Here is a 17,908-nt window from a genome sequence, read left to right on the forward strand (position 1 = left end):
GGTTTGGAGGGTGGAAAAATAGACTTTACAGTCTGAGTTAATAAGTTTTTTTACTTTGTTGCAGAGTGTTTTGTATTCAGTAAAGGAAGTAATAGTTTTAGTTTTATGGTAGTGTTTCCAAGCTTTATCACGGAGTCGCATGGTGCCTAAGGTATTCTTAGTTAGCCAAGAGATGGAGTTACTTTTAGTGCATTTTGTTTTCCAGGGAGCGAAGGGGTCTAGCAAGTTTAAGAAGGTTTTATTTAAGTAAGTAACAGCATTTTCCAGGGGTAAAGTTTTGAGTGGGTTCCAGTTAGTTCTTTTTAGTGCATCAGAGAATGCATTGGGGTTGAAGTTTTTTAGGTACCGAGAAGAGGTGTAGGAGTGTGAAAGTTGTAGGAAAGAGGGAAGACGATGGGCAAAAGTGGGATGGTGATCACCTAGTGGACCTGGAAGGGTACCACTACTGGAGATGTAGTGATGGGAAACTAGAATTCAGTCTAGGATACTACCAGAGAGGAAGTCTTTGGAAGGTCTGGTTGTGGAGTTAATAAGTTGAGTGAAGTTATAAAGATTTATATGTAGGGAGTTAGTTGGAGATAGAATTGTGTCCCAGTTAATGTTAACATCCCCCAGGATTATAGTTTCATTAGTGACATTGACTGAGAGCCAGGAGAGAATGTCCTCGAGGACTGGGGCATTGTCTCCGGGAGGGATGTATAGGGTGGCAATACAGATGAATTTATGTTTGTTTACTTGATTGAGGGCTAGAATTAGTTCAGCATTACCAAAGTTGGGGATAGGTTTGGTGTAAGGGGTGACTAAGAGGGATGAGGAGTAAAGGACAGCAACACCTCCACCTTTTTTATGTGTTCTGTCATTTCTAACAACAGTTAATTTTTCATTTACTTTTTCCATCCATACTTCATTTTTAACAATTAATACAATATCATCCACATAATTATACATTGTTGGGAATTGTACTTCCTTCTTCATTTTGTATCCACCACTACGACATTTTTCTAATTTCCTTTGCTATTACATTCATAACTAAAGAGAAAACTTCACTACTAGTTGGGCAGCCCTGCGTTATTCCACATTCTATTTTTATTTCTTCCCCAATTTATCATTTACATTTAGTTTCACATAGTTGCTTTCATAAACAGATTTTATTACTTGTAATATTTTTTCTTACATTATATGCCTGTAAAATTCCCTATAATGATTTATCAAATCAGCTTCTTCCTCACTTGTCTCCTCTGTTTATTTTTCATTGCTACTTTCTTTAACTTCATGTATAAGCTCTTTATCAGTCACACCTTTTTGCACATTTTCTTGTCTCTTTCTCCTCTATAACTTAATTTTTGTTTTCATTTTCTTGCACATTCATTTCACATTCTAGCCATGAATGACCAGTATTGCCACATTTTTTGCATTATGCCCTATTTTGCCACATAAATAACATATTTTTTTATCACATTCATTGATTAAATGATAATTTTTTTCCACAAAAATAACAAGTCTTTGGCTGACCCCCGTTTTTCAAAAAACACTATTACCATGCACATTAATAATACTAGAACGTGCATAACATTAACATTTTCCATTTTAAGTATTATTCCACATTTCCATCCCCCAGTCCATAGTCCTCTTTCATCATATATTTTTGTAGTGCCCATTACTTCTTTACATATAGTTAACAAATGTTCTTTCAGTTTTTTTGCTTCAACTTCAGTTCTAAACTGGATCATTATTCTTTTTTTGTCTTTAAAAAGCTTGCACCACATATTCTGACCATGGATAAATATTTTTCTTTTGTTCATATGCACCCAAAAAAATTTCCATGACCTGCCCAGTCTCAAATATCAAATCACAAAATCATCTTCTTTCGGCTGTTCCCATTAGAGGTCGCCACAGCAGATCATCTGTTTCCATTTCTTCCTGTCCTCTGCATCTTGCTCTTTCACACCAACCGCCTGCATGTCCTCTCTCACCACATCCATAAACCTTATCTTAGGCCTTCCTCTTTTCCTCTTACATGGCAGTTCCATCCTTAGCATCCTTTTCCCAATATACCCAGCATCCCTTCTCAGCACATGTCCAAACCAACGCAATCTCGCCTCTCTTGCTTTGTCTCCAAACTGTCCAACCTGAGCTGACCCTCTAATATACTGATTCCTAATCCTGTCCATCCTATTCACACCTAGTGCAAATCTTAACATCTTTAACTCTGCCACATCCAGCTCTGACTCCTGCCTTTTCGTCAATGCCACCGTTTCCAATCCATATAACATAGCTGGTCTCACTACCCTCTTGTAGACCTTCCCTTTCACTCTTACTGGTACCTGTCTGTCACAAATCACTCCTGACACTTTTCTCCACCCATTCCATCCTGTCTGTACTCTCTTCTTCACCTCTCTTCCACACTCACCATTACTCTGAACTGTTGATCCCAAGTACTTAAACTCATCTACCTTTACCAACTCTACTCCCTGAAACCTCACCATTCCTCTACCCTCCCTCTCATTTACACACATATATTCTGTTTTAGCCCTGCTGACCTTCATTCCTCTCCTCTCTAAAGCACATCTCCACCTCTCCAGGGTCTCCTCAACCTGGTCCCTACTCTCACTACATATCACAATGTCATCTGCAAACATCATAGTCCACGGGGCCTCCTGTCTAATCTCATCTGTCAACCTGTCCATCACCAGTGCAAATAAGAAAGGGCTCAGAGCTGATCCTTGATGTAATCCCACCTCTACCTTAAACGTATCTGTCACTCCCACCTCAGTCCTCACCAATGTCACACTACCTTTGTACATATCCTGTACCACTCTTACATACTACTTTGCCACTCCCGACTTCCTCATACAATACCACAACTCCTCTCTAGGCACTCTGTCATATGCTTTCTCTAAGTCCATAAAGACACAATGCAACTCCTTCCGACCTTCTCTGTATTTCTCCAACAGCACTCTCAGAGCAAATATTGCATCTGTAGTGCTCTTTCCTGACATGAAACCATACTGCTGATCACTAATCATCACCTCCCTTCTTAACCTAGCTTCCACTACTCTTTCCCATAACTTCAAGCTGTGACTGATCAAAATATCAAATCACAAAAAGTTTCTTTATTCATTAAAATAAATGCTCTTTCCTGTTTTGTATTGACACCCAGAGGTGCTATGACAGAGTCCCAAACCTCATACCTTTCCAAACTTTCTTCTTTTTTACTGCTCACATGTACTGTATACTTCTTTTTTGTTTCTTTTATTTCTTCTTGCTTCTTTGCTCCTTCTCCAACAGTTTGTGCATAAGTGTTTGTCTCTGGAACTTTTTCTGGCATAGTCTCTTCTTCTCCTTTTTCTTCTTCTATTTTTTCCATGATGTCACTCCATGAAATTCCTGCTCCACTTTCTGGCCCACTTTGGTTTACCATTTCTTCCAAATAATCATCCTGCAACCCCCCCCCCCCGATTGGAGGGTTGTAATTATGCATTTTTTCAGAGGTAACTGTCTCTCCGTCAAACAATCTCCTCTGAAAGTTTTCTTCTGAATCCATACAGTCTACTTTTCCTCCAATGTCACTGTTTTTTTCTGCACCCACATCATCAGAAAAAAATCTTCTGGTAGTGATGCTACCATTTCAACTACATCTTCAGCAACTTTCACTCCATTTTCAGCAAAAGCTGAATCATCCATGTTTTCCCCTAGTAGTACAAATACCACCTCAGGTCTCCCCTGAAAATATACCTCTAATCTGGCAGGACTAACTGGGTCAACAAAGGATAGATAGATAGATAGATAGATAGATAGATAGATAGATAGATAGATAGATAGATAGATAAAATAAAAATACTTTCTTCACCTCACACTAGCACTGCATAAATAATCTAACAGTCAAACATGTATTTTAGGCCATCATTAAATGAGTAGGTGAATCTATTGATGTCCATGCAGTTTACAAAGGAAATATGTTTAGCACTTACCCACCAACATCTGTTAATGTAAATGAACATACTAATGCATGTATTTATTTGGTACAGTTACAATTTTTACTTTTGTCCACCTTGGTCATGGGTACAACATAAAACATTCTTATGTCAGCTTTATTACTTTAGACATAATCACTTATTTAATAAAATCATTAGTTATTTTATGTGTTTTGTGACTACTTATACTAATTTTCTGTTTAGTTCTATTTAGTTTCACATTATACAGACTTAACTTCTCTTCCTGTTACTCCCTGTTTTAGATTCATATCACACAGACTTACCTTCTCTTCCTTATCTGTTTTAGTTTTACATCATCAGCCCTCTTTTTCCCATTTTTCTGACACTCATGACTGACTATCACAGATCTTCTTTTACACAATCCATCCACCCCTTTGTTGGACATCATCGCTTCCTCTTACCTTCTGCCTGTCTATCCCAAATCTTCTTCACCAGATTGTCTTCTGCTTTTCTGCACATGTACCCAAACCACCGTAATCTGTTCTCTTTGACCTTTTCTGCAATTGGAGCTACTTTGGATTCTGCTCTTATGTCCTCATTTCTTCATCTGTCTCACAGTGGGCATCCTACTACCCTTCTCAGGCACTTTATTTACATCACCTCTATCTTCTTCAACTGTTCTGCCTTTACTGCCCAGGTTTCTCTACCATAGTACTGGTTGCACCACTGTCTTGTACACCTTACTTTTCAGCTTCTTTGGCATTCTTCTGTCATAGACTACACCTGACATTCTATACCAGTTGGCTGCAGCCCTTCTGATTCTAGCTTTCACCTCCTCATTCAGACTTCCTTTCTCCTCAACCACACTTTCCAGATACTTGAAGCTGTTTACATGTTCCATTATCTTCCCTTCTATCTCTATGCTCAGTTTCTTCTGATTTCCCCAATTTGCTGCCATTGCCACTGTCTTATCTGTGCTTAGTTTCATCCCATGTGCCTTCAGTTTTGTATTCCATTCTCCTATCCTTTGCTGAAGTTCTAGCTCAGAGTCTGCCTGTAATGCCACATCATTAGCATACAGCAACTTTGTTGATCTGTCCCCTTTGACCTGTTTGCTAGTGTAGTCCATTACCAGTTTGAATAGCAGTGGGTTCAGAGCTGATCCCTGGTGTACACCCACTCCCAATGGGAACTTCTTTGTGAGGCCAAACACTGTTAATACTTGAGTCATTGGGTCCTTTACATAGCCTGCACTAATTTTACCATTGTTTCTGGGACTTCAAACCACCGTAGTACTGCCCAGATCAGCTTTCTTGGGACCTTGTCATGTGCTTTCTCCAAGTCTAGGAATGCCCAGTTGGACTCTTGCCTCATCTCTAGCTTCTTCACAAGTATCTGTCTCACTGGAAACATCAGGTCAGTTGTGCTGCATCCTGATTTGAATCCAAACTACTCATCTTCCATCTTACATTCTACTACTCTGTGTATCCATTTATCAATCACCCTCTCCAGAACTTTCATGCAATGTGATAGGAGTCTGATGCCGCTATACTGCTCACAGCTGTTACATTGCACAGACTCATCTTCTTTTCCAGTTACTCCCTGTTTTAGTTTAACATCACACAGACATGTCTTCTCTTCCTGTTACTATCTGTTGTAGTTTTACATTACCCAGATGTATCTTTTCCTCCTGTTACTATCTGTTTTAGTTTCATAACACACAGATTTAACTTCTCTTTGTATGACTACCTGTTTTAATTTTACAACACACAGATTTAACACAGTATAACTTGTACCTTAATGTGATTACTTAATGTGATTAGATAATCAATGGAAAGTATCCTTATCTCAGATGACTGCATGTATTCACACAACAAATTTTAAAGGATTTAGAAGTGTCTAGCTGTAAATCCATGATAGCACCTTCAAATCATATTACTAAAGGAGGCTGGCTTGTGTCAAGAGGACAGAAGATGATATCCCTAGGAAGAATAACTATCCCTTCTGCCCTATTGTGTGATCTATCTATTATGAACATAATGTAAGCTGGGGCTATCCAATCAGAATCTTAAATATAACTTTTCAGCCAAGTGTCAATGGCAAATATATATGGCAGATAAATGTAAGTCGATGTGAGCTTATACCTGCTCTAACTTAATGGAATCTCTCACTACATTGGTATTAACATGGGAATATCCTCATATAAACAACAAAATCTTCCTTGTTGTTCAATCCTGGTGGAGAGTAAGCATTTAATTTCACCTGCCACAGATATTCACACCAACCCAGTTCATCTTCAGCATTAAGCAGTTTGTCAAACTCTTGTATTTGATCCCAATCCATAAACTTGTAGACTGCCTTGCATTTACTACTCTTATAGTGTTTACCAAGTGCATTATTTTCACTTGAGGAGGAATGACTAAAACATTAATATTCCTGAAAAGGGGCATTTTCCATGTGACTATTTGTGTATTTGTATGTGTTTTTATCATTACACTATTTAGACTGAAGAAGTCTCATATAAGGAGATGAAAGCGCTCACTGGACCAATGGTGTTATTTTAATAAATGTTGCTTGGGTTTATTTTTCTGTTTGTGGACTTATCGTACTCTAAATACAGCTTTACTGTTTTAGTTTTAGTTTATATATATATATATATATATATATATATATATAAATAATCCTCTTAGTGTATAGCATGGAGCATACAAAGTACTTCAGATATAATATAGAATATATACATAAAGGCACAAGGAATGATAAAATAAGCAAAGTATCCAGATAAATCAGAAATTAAATATTTATTTGGCAAACACTGTAATTATGTAAAGTGATAACACATTTGTCAAAAGAGCTAATGAAAGGCCAATGTGTACTTTAAAGGGCTGTAATGAGAAATTCCAGCAAATTATATATGGTATACCAGGGCTAGTTCAGATGACTGAATTTTTATGTTGAAATCCATATAGTCAAGACCATATGATCAATGTTTTAAAAGTCGAATGGATTGTACTGAGATCGCGGTACAGTGGAGATCGGTGAGTGTGCCCTTTTCCCCATTGTATTACAATCTCAGAGTTGATATATATAATTAACAGGGGTGTGGGTGGTGCAGGGGGGCTTGCCCCCTGCAAAGACACTGTTTGTGTTGTTTTCTTGTTTTTTCAACTTTTCAAAATGGTGATCATATTGGTCTTCACCATATGAATTTTGACATTTTAAAAATTCAGTCATCTAAACTAAATCCAACATTGATTACAGAATTTGATCAGGTGAGAAGATATTATTGTCCAAAGTGTTTACACTTGCATTAGATTAAAACTTAATGCAGTATTTTACATCTGAATGTTTTCAGATCAGGACATTTTTCACTTGTTTAGATAATTGGTCTCAAATAGCAGGGCCAAGTACAGAGAATTCGTGACTACACTGACTGTTAAGCACAGAAATAGTGCTAATCTCTATTAAACATTCCAGAGATGTTAACTGTACTGATTAAACAAGATTCATCTAAGCCTAGCCACGCTGATAATTACCTGCTGATAAACAGAAAGCTATGGTTTCACAGTTTTCTTGCACTTAAATTAGTTCACAACTCTCTACAGTGTGACACAGCACAAAGCTAAGGAGGTTGGGGGAAATAATTATCCATTAATGAGATATATTATTGAACTAGAAAATGATTTTCATTTGTAAAGGCCCCAAAAAACAAGATATTTGATCATCTGTGATAGCATACTCAATAATCATGATGTGCAAAAGAAAGAAAACAGCAATATTGTAGAGTAATTTCATAAAAGCAGTAGTGTGAATACAGCAGCAATTCACTGCGGCAGCAGAAAGGAATGCTCTGGAAAATTCCTTTAGCAGTTGTATAGCATTCTTAGAGGTTTTTCTAGACATGCAAAATCCTTATGTTCAGTGAGTTAATTCTAGTTAAAGACATGCAGGTAGGTGCGTGCGCGAATGGGTGTGCATTCTTTGAAGGGTGGGCATCGGGCTGGCAACTCGGCACCGTAAAAGTCCACTGCCAATCATTAGCAGACTGGAGTTCCGCTGTGGCGACCCCTAACTGGGAAAAGCCGAAAGAAGATTATTAACATCACTGGTGATGCTATTAATAACTAGAATTTACTGACATACAAAGTCCTTATTTGTCAGTGAGTTAATTCTAGTTATTAATAGCATCACTAGTGATATATTTTGTCAGCAATTTAAAGCAAAAGTTATGACCAGTTTTGGAATAATTCGAAAGAGGCACTCAGTAACACCATGTGTTTTAGTGACATTCTGAGTTAGTCTGCAAAATTAAGGACAACACAGAAATGTATATATGCAGTAGTGCTGGTCAAATCAGTCCTGTTATTAACAGCCTACGGCTTGAATAGTACATGGGTAAGCCAGTAAAAGTTAATTTGTAAGCTGCAACAGTGACAATTACTCCCTTTGATAATTACTCTGAATCAGCAAGTATGTTTGTGTGGAAGGCAAACATTTTTGTCAGTAGTACTGAACAGATAAACAAAAGCAATCAGCCTGAACTTTGAAATTCCTCCATTATAGTTTTCCTTTGTTTAAAGTTCAAGCTATATTATTTGAAATATATGGAGCATGCCTGCTCCTTTAATTACAAAGTTGTATTTAGTACCATGGCATAATGTTCTGAACTAACCATTTTGAAATGAAGACATGAAAATGTTGACTCAGGTGTGCAGAATTATTTCAAGTTTTTAGATAATCCCTGGGATTCAGAATGGCTTACCAAGATATGAAAGCCGTAACTCAGAAGGTTTCCTCATTTTTTCCCACTTGACACAAACTGTTTTATGACAATAGCATTTGGCAAATGTAAAGTGGTAGTGAATGAAGTTATTTTATATGGGAACTATATCACAAAAATAAAACAGTTTATTTTAAATAAGCTTAGATAGAAATTCTTCTGTTTTAGATCAAGATTATGTGTCCATAAGATCTGTGTTAAATTATTGCAAGACATAAATCCAAAGATAAACAGAACAATTGCTTTATCTTTTTCAATATTAACAATGAACTGTAAGAAAAAGACAGGCTCAGAATGCAGTTACCCCATAGAAGCTAGTGTATTCTAATCCTAAATGTTACAATAACTTTACTGCAGGCCCAGGGGTTGACAGTTAAAATGGTCTGGCTACAGCAAGCAGTTAACTTTTTTAATATAGTCCAGAATGTTTAGACCTCTCAACCAATTGGGGATAAATTTCAACAGAATTGGGGACAAGTCAAGAAAAAATCAGGGACAATCAGGGACACTTTTAAAATATTAGTGCTATTAACTTGAAATATTGACAGAATCACAGCATATGAATTAATACACATTTTCTGAAGTAAAAGAAGTTTATAACTCTTAATTATTGTCATTATTCATTAAGTGTAATTCAACACTTTTCCTCCAAAAGTCACTAGTTTTTGGAGGGATTAAGAGGGACAGAGTTAAAATTTGAGTCAAAATCAGGGACATCCCTGAAAATCAGGGACAGTTGAGAGGTAAAGACCTTGTTTTAGTAATGCAAATTTTTTAAGTAAACATGATTAAGACAGAGAGACTGAGAGATGAACATTATAACCGTCGTAGTGACCACAGCAAAGTATAAAGTAACACATTTCCATTAAATTCAGTACTGTGATCTCTGCTCATAGATTATATTTAATAAAATGGCTTGAATGAGTGTGATGCAAAAATCTTGTATATCATTAGTGCCAAAGGCAATGGTGATGGCAGGCAGGCTTGAATCATAAGGTGAAAAGGCTCCTGGGTAAATTTTCAAAAGGCGCATAGTAAAAAAACATGCCAAATTAAGTAACCATTTTTGGCTTGGGCTTTGAGCAACATGTCAAACATTAGCTTTTTTGGGGGCAGGGGAGGAGGACTCACACCTACTGCAGGTTGATGCATCACGCTAAATGTCAGTGCATATGCAATGCCTTAACCGCAGTCAGACCAACAGACAAAAGTTGTGATTTGGGCACACAACTTCATGATACACTGTACATCTGTTTGGAAATGAGTTATTAATAGACACTTGCCTTTTTCCGTTTTTGTTTCATGAGGCAGTTTTATATTAACTACGTTTTTCTAAATTAAAAAAACTAGCAACAAAATAAGCATGTGTGCAAACATACATAGATACATATCAATAAAGAGGAAGACAGTGGTCAATGGAGTTCATTCAGAAGAAAGTACCTCTCACCCTGGTTTTGGGGTCCACCTTGTTTAATTACCTTCATATATGATTGTGGGGTTGCAGGAAGGAAATATTTTACCACTTTATAGATTTCAATAAGATGTGCTACAGAGTGCCTTCTCTAGTTGGACCACAAACAAAGGGGCCTGAAAAACACGAATGGCCTTGAATGCAAAAGCCAAGCTCCGTATTACTATAAAATTGCTCTGGGATATAAAAACTCAAAGAAGAACTATGTATTGATAGCAAAAAAGATGCTATATAGATGTAGAGAGACAAGATGGAAGATGTTCAGAAAATAATTAACTTACTGTAAAGGATGACTCAAAAATCAGTTGAGTACACAGTAATGCAAGTTATATACAGCTTTGATTTCAAGGAGAGATGGCTGCGAAGTCTTCACAGATCTTTTGGATATGTTCATGTTAGATGAATTATGTGTTATGACATTTTACATATTATGTTGGAGGCTATATTACATGTTATGTTGCAGATTATGTTGTACGAGAGGTTATGCTGCATGTTATGTCAGAGGTTATATTATGTTATGTAAGAGGTTATGTTACATGTTATGTCAGAGGTTATGTTACATGTTCTGTTAGAGGTTACATTAAAAGCTATGCCATGGGATATGTGGCAGAGGTTATATTACATTATGTCAGAGGTTATGTGTCTGAGTTTATGTTACATTATGTCCGAGGTTGTTACATGTTATGTTATAGAGTATGTTGCACATTACATCAGAGGTTATGTTACATGTTACATCAGTAGTTATGCTGCATGTTATGTCAGTGTTTATGTTATGTTATATGTTATGTTATGTTACATGTTTGTTAGAGGGTACATTACATGCTGTGTCATAGGTTGTTACATATCATAGATTATATGTCAGAGGTTATGTGTCTGAGGTTTTGTTACATGTTATGTTGGTGGTTATGTTACATTATGTCAGAGGTTATGCGACAGAGGATATATTACATGTTATGTTGGTGGTTATGTTACATTATGTCAGAGGTTATGTGACAGAGAATATATTACATATTATGTTGGTGGTTATGTTACATTATGTCAGAGGTTATGCGACAGAGGATATATTACATGTTATGTTGGTGGTTATGTTACATTATTTCAGAGGTTATGTGACAGAGAATATATTACATATTATGTTGGTGGTTATGTTACATTATGTCAGAGGTTATGCGACAGAGGATATATTACATGTTATGTTGGTGGTTATGTTGCATTATGTCAGAGGTTATGTGACAGAGGATATATTACATGTTATGTTGGTGGTTATGTTACATTATTTCAGAGGTTATGTGACAGAGAATATATTACATATTATGTTGGTGGTTATGTTACATTATGTCAGAGGTTATGCGACAGAGGATATATTACATGTTATGTTGGTGGTTATGTTGCATTATGTCAGAGGTTATGTGACAGAGGATATATTACATGTTATGTTGGTGGTTATGTTACATTATGTCAGAGGTTATGTGACAGAGAATATATTACATGTTATGTTAGTGGTTATGCTACATTATGTCAGAGGTTATGCGACAGAGGACATATTACATGTTATGTTGGAGATTATACAGTATCTCAGCACTCATCAAGCAGAAACAGTACAAGTATGGTTTAAGGTAAGGTTTGGAAAATGTGAACAAGTCAGTGTAACCAGCATCCCAGACAGCCTCAACAGTTTCTTATTCTGGGGGGGGGGGATAATTCCATAGATTTAAATGGTTGTGTGGCCTGTTCCACAACAATGTTCTTGGGAAACAAACAATGAAAACTGCAATAATGGACAGGCATTAACCTTAGATGCAGTTTCTGAGTTGCCCACACACAAATCATGTAAAGCTACAGATAATTTGCATTAACCAATGTACTGTGGAGCCCAGAGTACAAAACAGCATTACAAAAGACTTCTGGATTCTCTGATACTTTGATGGACTAAACTTGCCAGCATATTACTGCTTGTTAAAGTAAGCAGTTGAGGGGCTGCCCCATAGGCAGACAGGTAGAAGTGAGTCAGTGATGTAGGCTGCAGAACAAACATGCAAACATGGATCACTGAAGGAAAGAGAAAAGGGGAAAGTACAGCAATCCATTGAAAGCATATTTTTTCAGATTAAAACATTGTGGGCTGCACTGCATAAGTGATTCCCAACAGAGGGCAAGAGTCTCAATTATGTGTCAGCATATACTAAATGGCCTGCACAGACCTGTATACAGCATTATCAGTTACTGCTATGATTTCTACAATATCCATCTGCATTCTACACAAATACAAGGTCAGCACTTCTGAGTTAGTCCAGTGAATTACCAAGCACAAAATAAATAAAATCACTCATATTTGGAATCTACTGTTCTGTGAAATAAATCCTGATATTTTACTTGACTGCATACTACACTGAGTTCTTTGGATAACTGAAACATCTGTTGTATATCCCATCAAGTGTATTTATGCAGAAGTAGTATGTTACTAAATTGTATACATGTATATATACATGTATGTTACTAGACATGTTCATAAGTGTTTACTAGGCTAATGACCACAAGGGCCTTTTTAAACCTAGCCATGCATCCCAAATCTCTGACAAGTTCTTATACCCTTGATAAGTGTAAGCATGGGATTGGGAGGTGAAACATTTACAAACAGGGACCTGGGAGATGAATATTTATGGTACTCTAGATTGTATACATGTACATGTATGTTACCAGATTGTATACATATATAAACATGTGCATGTATGTTAATAGATTGTACGCATATACATGTATATGCATGTTACTAGATTATATACATGTACATATATGTTACTAGAGTGCATGCATGTTACTAGATTGTATACATGTACATATGCATGTTTTTTTAAAATAAACATCTTTATTAAATTATTACTTATGGCATAGGCAATCATACATTTATATAAATAAAAATAACTGTATTGACATAATCCCTGTTGCAAGCATTTTATATCACAAACTATACTGACACAATTTTAGTTGCAAACATTATACATCACTTATAATCTACCCAATCATTGTCAATCAAACATTACACAACTCATTCAAATTCTGCCTTTTGTTAAACCGCATTCCTCCCCTATATGTATTGTTCCCACAATTCTGATTTTTATCTTATGTAATTTGTTCCTACCCTTTTCTAAAGATGCTAATTCCAGTTGTTTTACCTCTGTTACTATACTATTTCTAGTGCATTTGGTTTAGACTTTGATTTCGATTTTCTAGTCATTGCTTTTTAGGCAGCCACTATAATTAGACTCAGCAAGGCCTTACTATGTCTAGACAATTCTGATGCGGCATCATAGCTCAGAAAAATTATTTCCCTAGTTACGTCAATTTGCTCACTCAGTATTTCTGATAGGGTAGTCTGCAGGGGAAACTTTAAAGTCTGCCAACTCATTACACTCCCAGAAAATATGTTCCCAATTACCTCTTTCTTCCCCATCATACATCATTGATACTTACCAATATGGGAGGGCTCTTCGCCCTACCAGTTATAGCTACCTCCCTCCCTGGGCATAAATCAGACCTCAAATCAGTCACATTCACCTTAAGACTGAAGTTGGAAGAATCCTCCAGTACCTCGGTATTCAGAAATTTTGCAAAGGCTAATCTACTTAAATTGAATGATGACATGACTAAATTCAACAATTCCAACTCAGTAAGCCCAATACTTATGCAGAATACTTTACCACTAAATTTTATGCACATGTGAATACCTGCACAGATGCATCTTTCCCCCTACAAAGTAAATACCATGTCAAATTCAAAAATCAGCCTAACCCCTATGGTGTAATCCATATATCAATAGGCTCTATAATAAAAATGTATTGCTCATAAAAATAAATATAACGCTCAAGAAGTTCTTGCTAAACTTAACAAGGAACTCTGGACCCTGATCAAATTAACCAAATCCAGGCATGAGGTAAAAATAACCACCCAGGCAATAGGCAACAATAAAGCTTTTTTAACTATGTTAGAAACCTTAGACATGATGCTAACCTAACAGTAAACAGTGCAAGCCTAATAGTAAATGATGTCATATACTTACACCCAGAGGACATAGCCAATCTTCTAGTGAATAAATTTAGCTCTAAGTTCACTCCCCCTCCTAAATTCCCAGATCTCATATCCGCATCTACCCTTTCCCCGCAAATCTCCCATGAATAACTCCTCAAGGTACTATCCAAGGCCGGGAGTACTGCATCTTTGTGGCCAATTAACATAGCAGATTGCTTACTGGCCAGCCTGAAACAGTACCTGTCAGACACCCTGTAGGGGCTATTCAATATCAGCCTTAAAACAGCCTTTGTGCAAGATAAATGGAGGACAGCAGCAGTTACCTACTTTTACAAAGATGGGGATGTCAACGAACCAAGAAATTATAGACCCATAAGCCTGACCAGCCTCAACTGTAAGGCTATGGAAAGGATCATTGTGGAATTAATAAATAAGGACATGGGTAACCTACAAACTCTTGATCCAAGCCAGTTTGAATTCTTCAAGGCCAGATACTTTGAGAAGGTTGCTGAAACAATGGATGAGGGCAAATCAGTACACACCACATATCTAGACCCCACAAAGATATTCAACACCTTCCCACACTAAGAGATCATAAATAAACTCTCCCCAGCTAAATGTACATTTGTAGGTAACTAACTAGATAGCAAACTGGCTCACAAATAGAACCCAGGAAATTAAGGTGGATGGCTGTACCTCTACCAGTCAGTAATGGTTCAGTCCAGGTTTCAGTCCATGGGCCACTCTTCTTTGGCATTTACTTTTTAGAGGTCAAGACATATGTTAAGGGTTTATAGCTGACCAAGTTTGCAAATGACTGTAAACTTGATATCATCACAAACTATACCATCACAATCTCCCCAGAATCCTGCAAGAGAGATTTTACCAAATAAATTGCTGCTGTCAAAACCAGGAAATGGATAATCATATCCTTTGACAAGCATGAATTTCCTTTTAACTATCATATCGACAACACACCCCTGAATGTTGATTTTGTAGTTAGGGATTTGAGAATTTATGTAGATAGCACACTGTCCTTTGATCACTAGTGAAGTCCTCTTTCATTGCACAGCTTATATCTAAAGGTATGGTATCCAGGTCCAGAGATGTAATCATTCCACAGTTCTCATCAGGCTGATCATTAAATGAATGTCCCATTTGGTATGTAACGAAGAAAAAATCCAAGACTAAATGTATCTAAAGAATGTAGCTGCACAAAGCTATAATACAGCCTCCGATTTATTCCAAAAGAAACGGGCAAGTGCAAACAAATATAACAAAGATAACAAGATGACGGATTTAGCGCTTTCTTCCACCTAAAATGTGGATTTCATCAGAATCAACAACACAGATCACTTAAGCTAATTTATCAGTTTTATGGCGCCAAAAATTCAGACCCATTTAAAAATTTAAAGAAACATATACCAACTCTGTACATAAATAACAACACTAGTAATAATGAAAATTAAAATAACGTAAAAATAACCATTTGGTACTTACTTGTCCAAACACTTGACACAGCTGAAGTGACTGCAATGCTTCCTCAGTAAAAAAAAAAAAAAAATCAAGGACCTTAGTCATAAAAACTTTGCAGACCAGCTGTCTCTCTTCTCAGTATCGTACAGGCTACTAACATGTGGCCTCTGCCTTGCATATAAAGCTTCAATAGACCCTATCCTGTCAGTCCTGCAGCACATTCACTAGTTAAATGGTAGTGTGAACACCCACTCAAGGGATCCCAATCTCTTTTGCAACATAAATAGAATATGTTGGACATATAAGTATGTATCACAGAGAATGCCTCTTCTGCAGAACTGTCTTCCACTCTATAAAAATGCACACTATTTCCTTTACTCTATTCAAACATAATTTGGACAAAAGGATGGGAAACAACAAACTCGCCCCCTGGTTCAGCACCGCTCTCATGGATAGGGACAAGTATAAGTTCCAAAATATCCATGTTTTGCCTGCCTCTGTGTTATTCATATACCAAATATAAGAGCTAAAAATGACCATGGGAATGTAAGGCTAGGCTTCTTAAAATCCTTTCATATCAATACCTTAGTAAGTACGTATGCTAATACAATGTCTGACAAAAGAAAGTTGTAGAAGTTTATGAAGGCTTTACACATAGATTAGATACATATTCTTAAGATAACATATTATAATGAATGTTGTAAGTAGGGAGAATACCAGCCCTTGAGAAATAGACAGCATAAACATGAGTGAAGGAGAGAAGGAGGAGGTGAGAACTGAAAGAGGAGGGAAGGATAAGGTAGGTAGAAATGAGAAAGGAGAAGAGGCAAAGACTAGAAGTAAGGGAGAGGGGAGAGTAGTGGATGAGTGTGAGAGGGAGGAATATATAAACAGACACACACACACACACACACACACACACACACACACACACACACACACACACAGATGTACACACACACACACACACACACACACACACACACACACACACACACACACACACACACACACACACACACAGATGTACACACACACACACACACACACACACACACACACACACACACACACACACACACACACACACACACACACACACACACACACACACACACACACACACACACACACACACACACACACACACACAGATGTACACACACACACACACACACACACACACACACACACACACACACACACACACACACACACACCAAATAAAACTACTGATGAAGTAACTTGAGTCACATTCCATTAGGTATACATCAGTTTCTCCTTTCCCCAAATTATGCAATCTCAGAGTTAGTGTATTTAGAGATACAAGAGTATGGAGGGGGTGGTTTCCCCCTTGCATAAACACATTTAGTTGACTTTCTTTGCCTATGTTGAAGAATTACAATGTTGCTGCACGTACCTATAATTTAAATATACGTCATCTATCCAGTACTGCCGAGTCTCATGCAGCTCCTGAAGTGACCCTATGAACAACTGTCACCATTTATAGATTTTACTAGTCAGATAAGAAATGGAACACACACACACACACACACACACACACACACACACACACACACACACACACACACACACACACACATACACACTGCATGCAAACCTATGTTCAGTTTACAGAGTCACCAGTCCACATATTGTATGTCTGTGGGATATAGGAAGAAAGCGGAATGCCCACAGAAAACTCATGCAAACATAGGAAAGGCATACAGGCTCTACATAGAAGGCAACCAGATGACAATAGCAAGGCAGACCCTCTTACTTTAAGGCGATAATGCTACTCATGTAAACTCACATATAGGTGGGCACTTTCTATTGTATGGACTTTGCCCTACTAAACTTTGAAATATACTTAATCCATCCTTAAATACTGTTATGACTCTTTCTTCTCCTTGGATTTGCACTGCAAAAGTCAAAAGGATAAAAATAACAGCACTGGAATTTTAAAAAGTACGTATACATTACAACTGGTGACTGCACACTTTACGCAAAAACTAAAACTTCTTTACTCACCCATCAGCTCTCTGCTTGGTAGTCTGAAAGCACTGAAGAGAGAAAATCAGAACCCAGAAGATCCTAGACAACCTCATAATTTTAAAACAAAATGTACACTTTGTACAGCACTTTGTGTGAGCTGATATTGCAGTGAAAAAGACCTAATGAAACTTGCAGCTGAATCGATGCTCAGGCAGAAGATATTGT

General features: G+C 37.1%; 1 protein-coding gene across 1 annotated transcript in view; it reads right to left on the reverse strand.

Annotated features, from left to right (window-relative positions):
* Window positions 1-17,908, reverse strand: part of LOC122793700 (carboxypeptidase O-like) — a 254,733-nt gene extending 236,825 nt beyond the window's left edge. Inside the window, exon 1 of the mRNA XM_044061919.1 lies at window positions 17,720-17,908. Within this exon, the coding sequence (XP_043917854.1) occupies window positions 17,720-17,796 (77 nt within the window). The 5' untranslated portion in view covers window positions 17,797-17,908. The remainder of the gene's footprint in view (window positions 1-17,719) is intronic.

The sequence above is a fragment of the Protopterus annectens genome, chromosome 2.part0, assembly GCF_019279795.1.
Source record: "Protopterus annectens isolate FY-2018-M chromosome 2.part0, PAN1.0, whole genome shotgun sequence".
NCBI classification, from domain to species: domain Eukaryota; kingdom Metazoa; phylum Chordata; order Ceratodontiformes; family Protopteridae; genus Protopterus; species Protopterus annectens.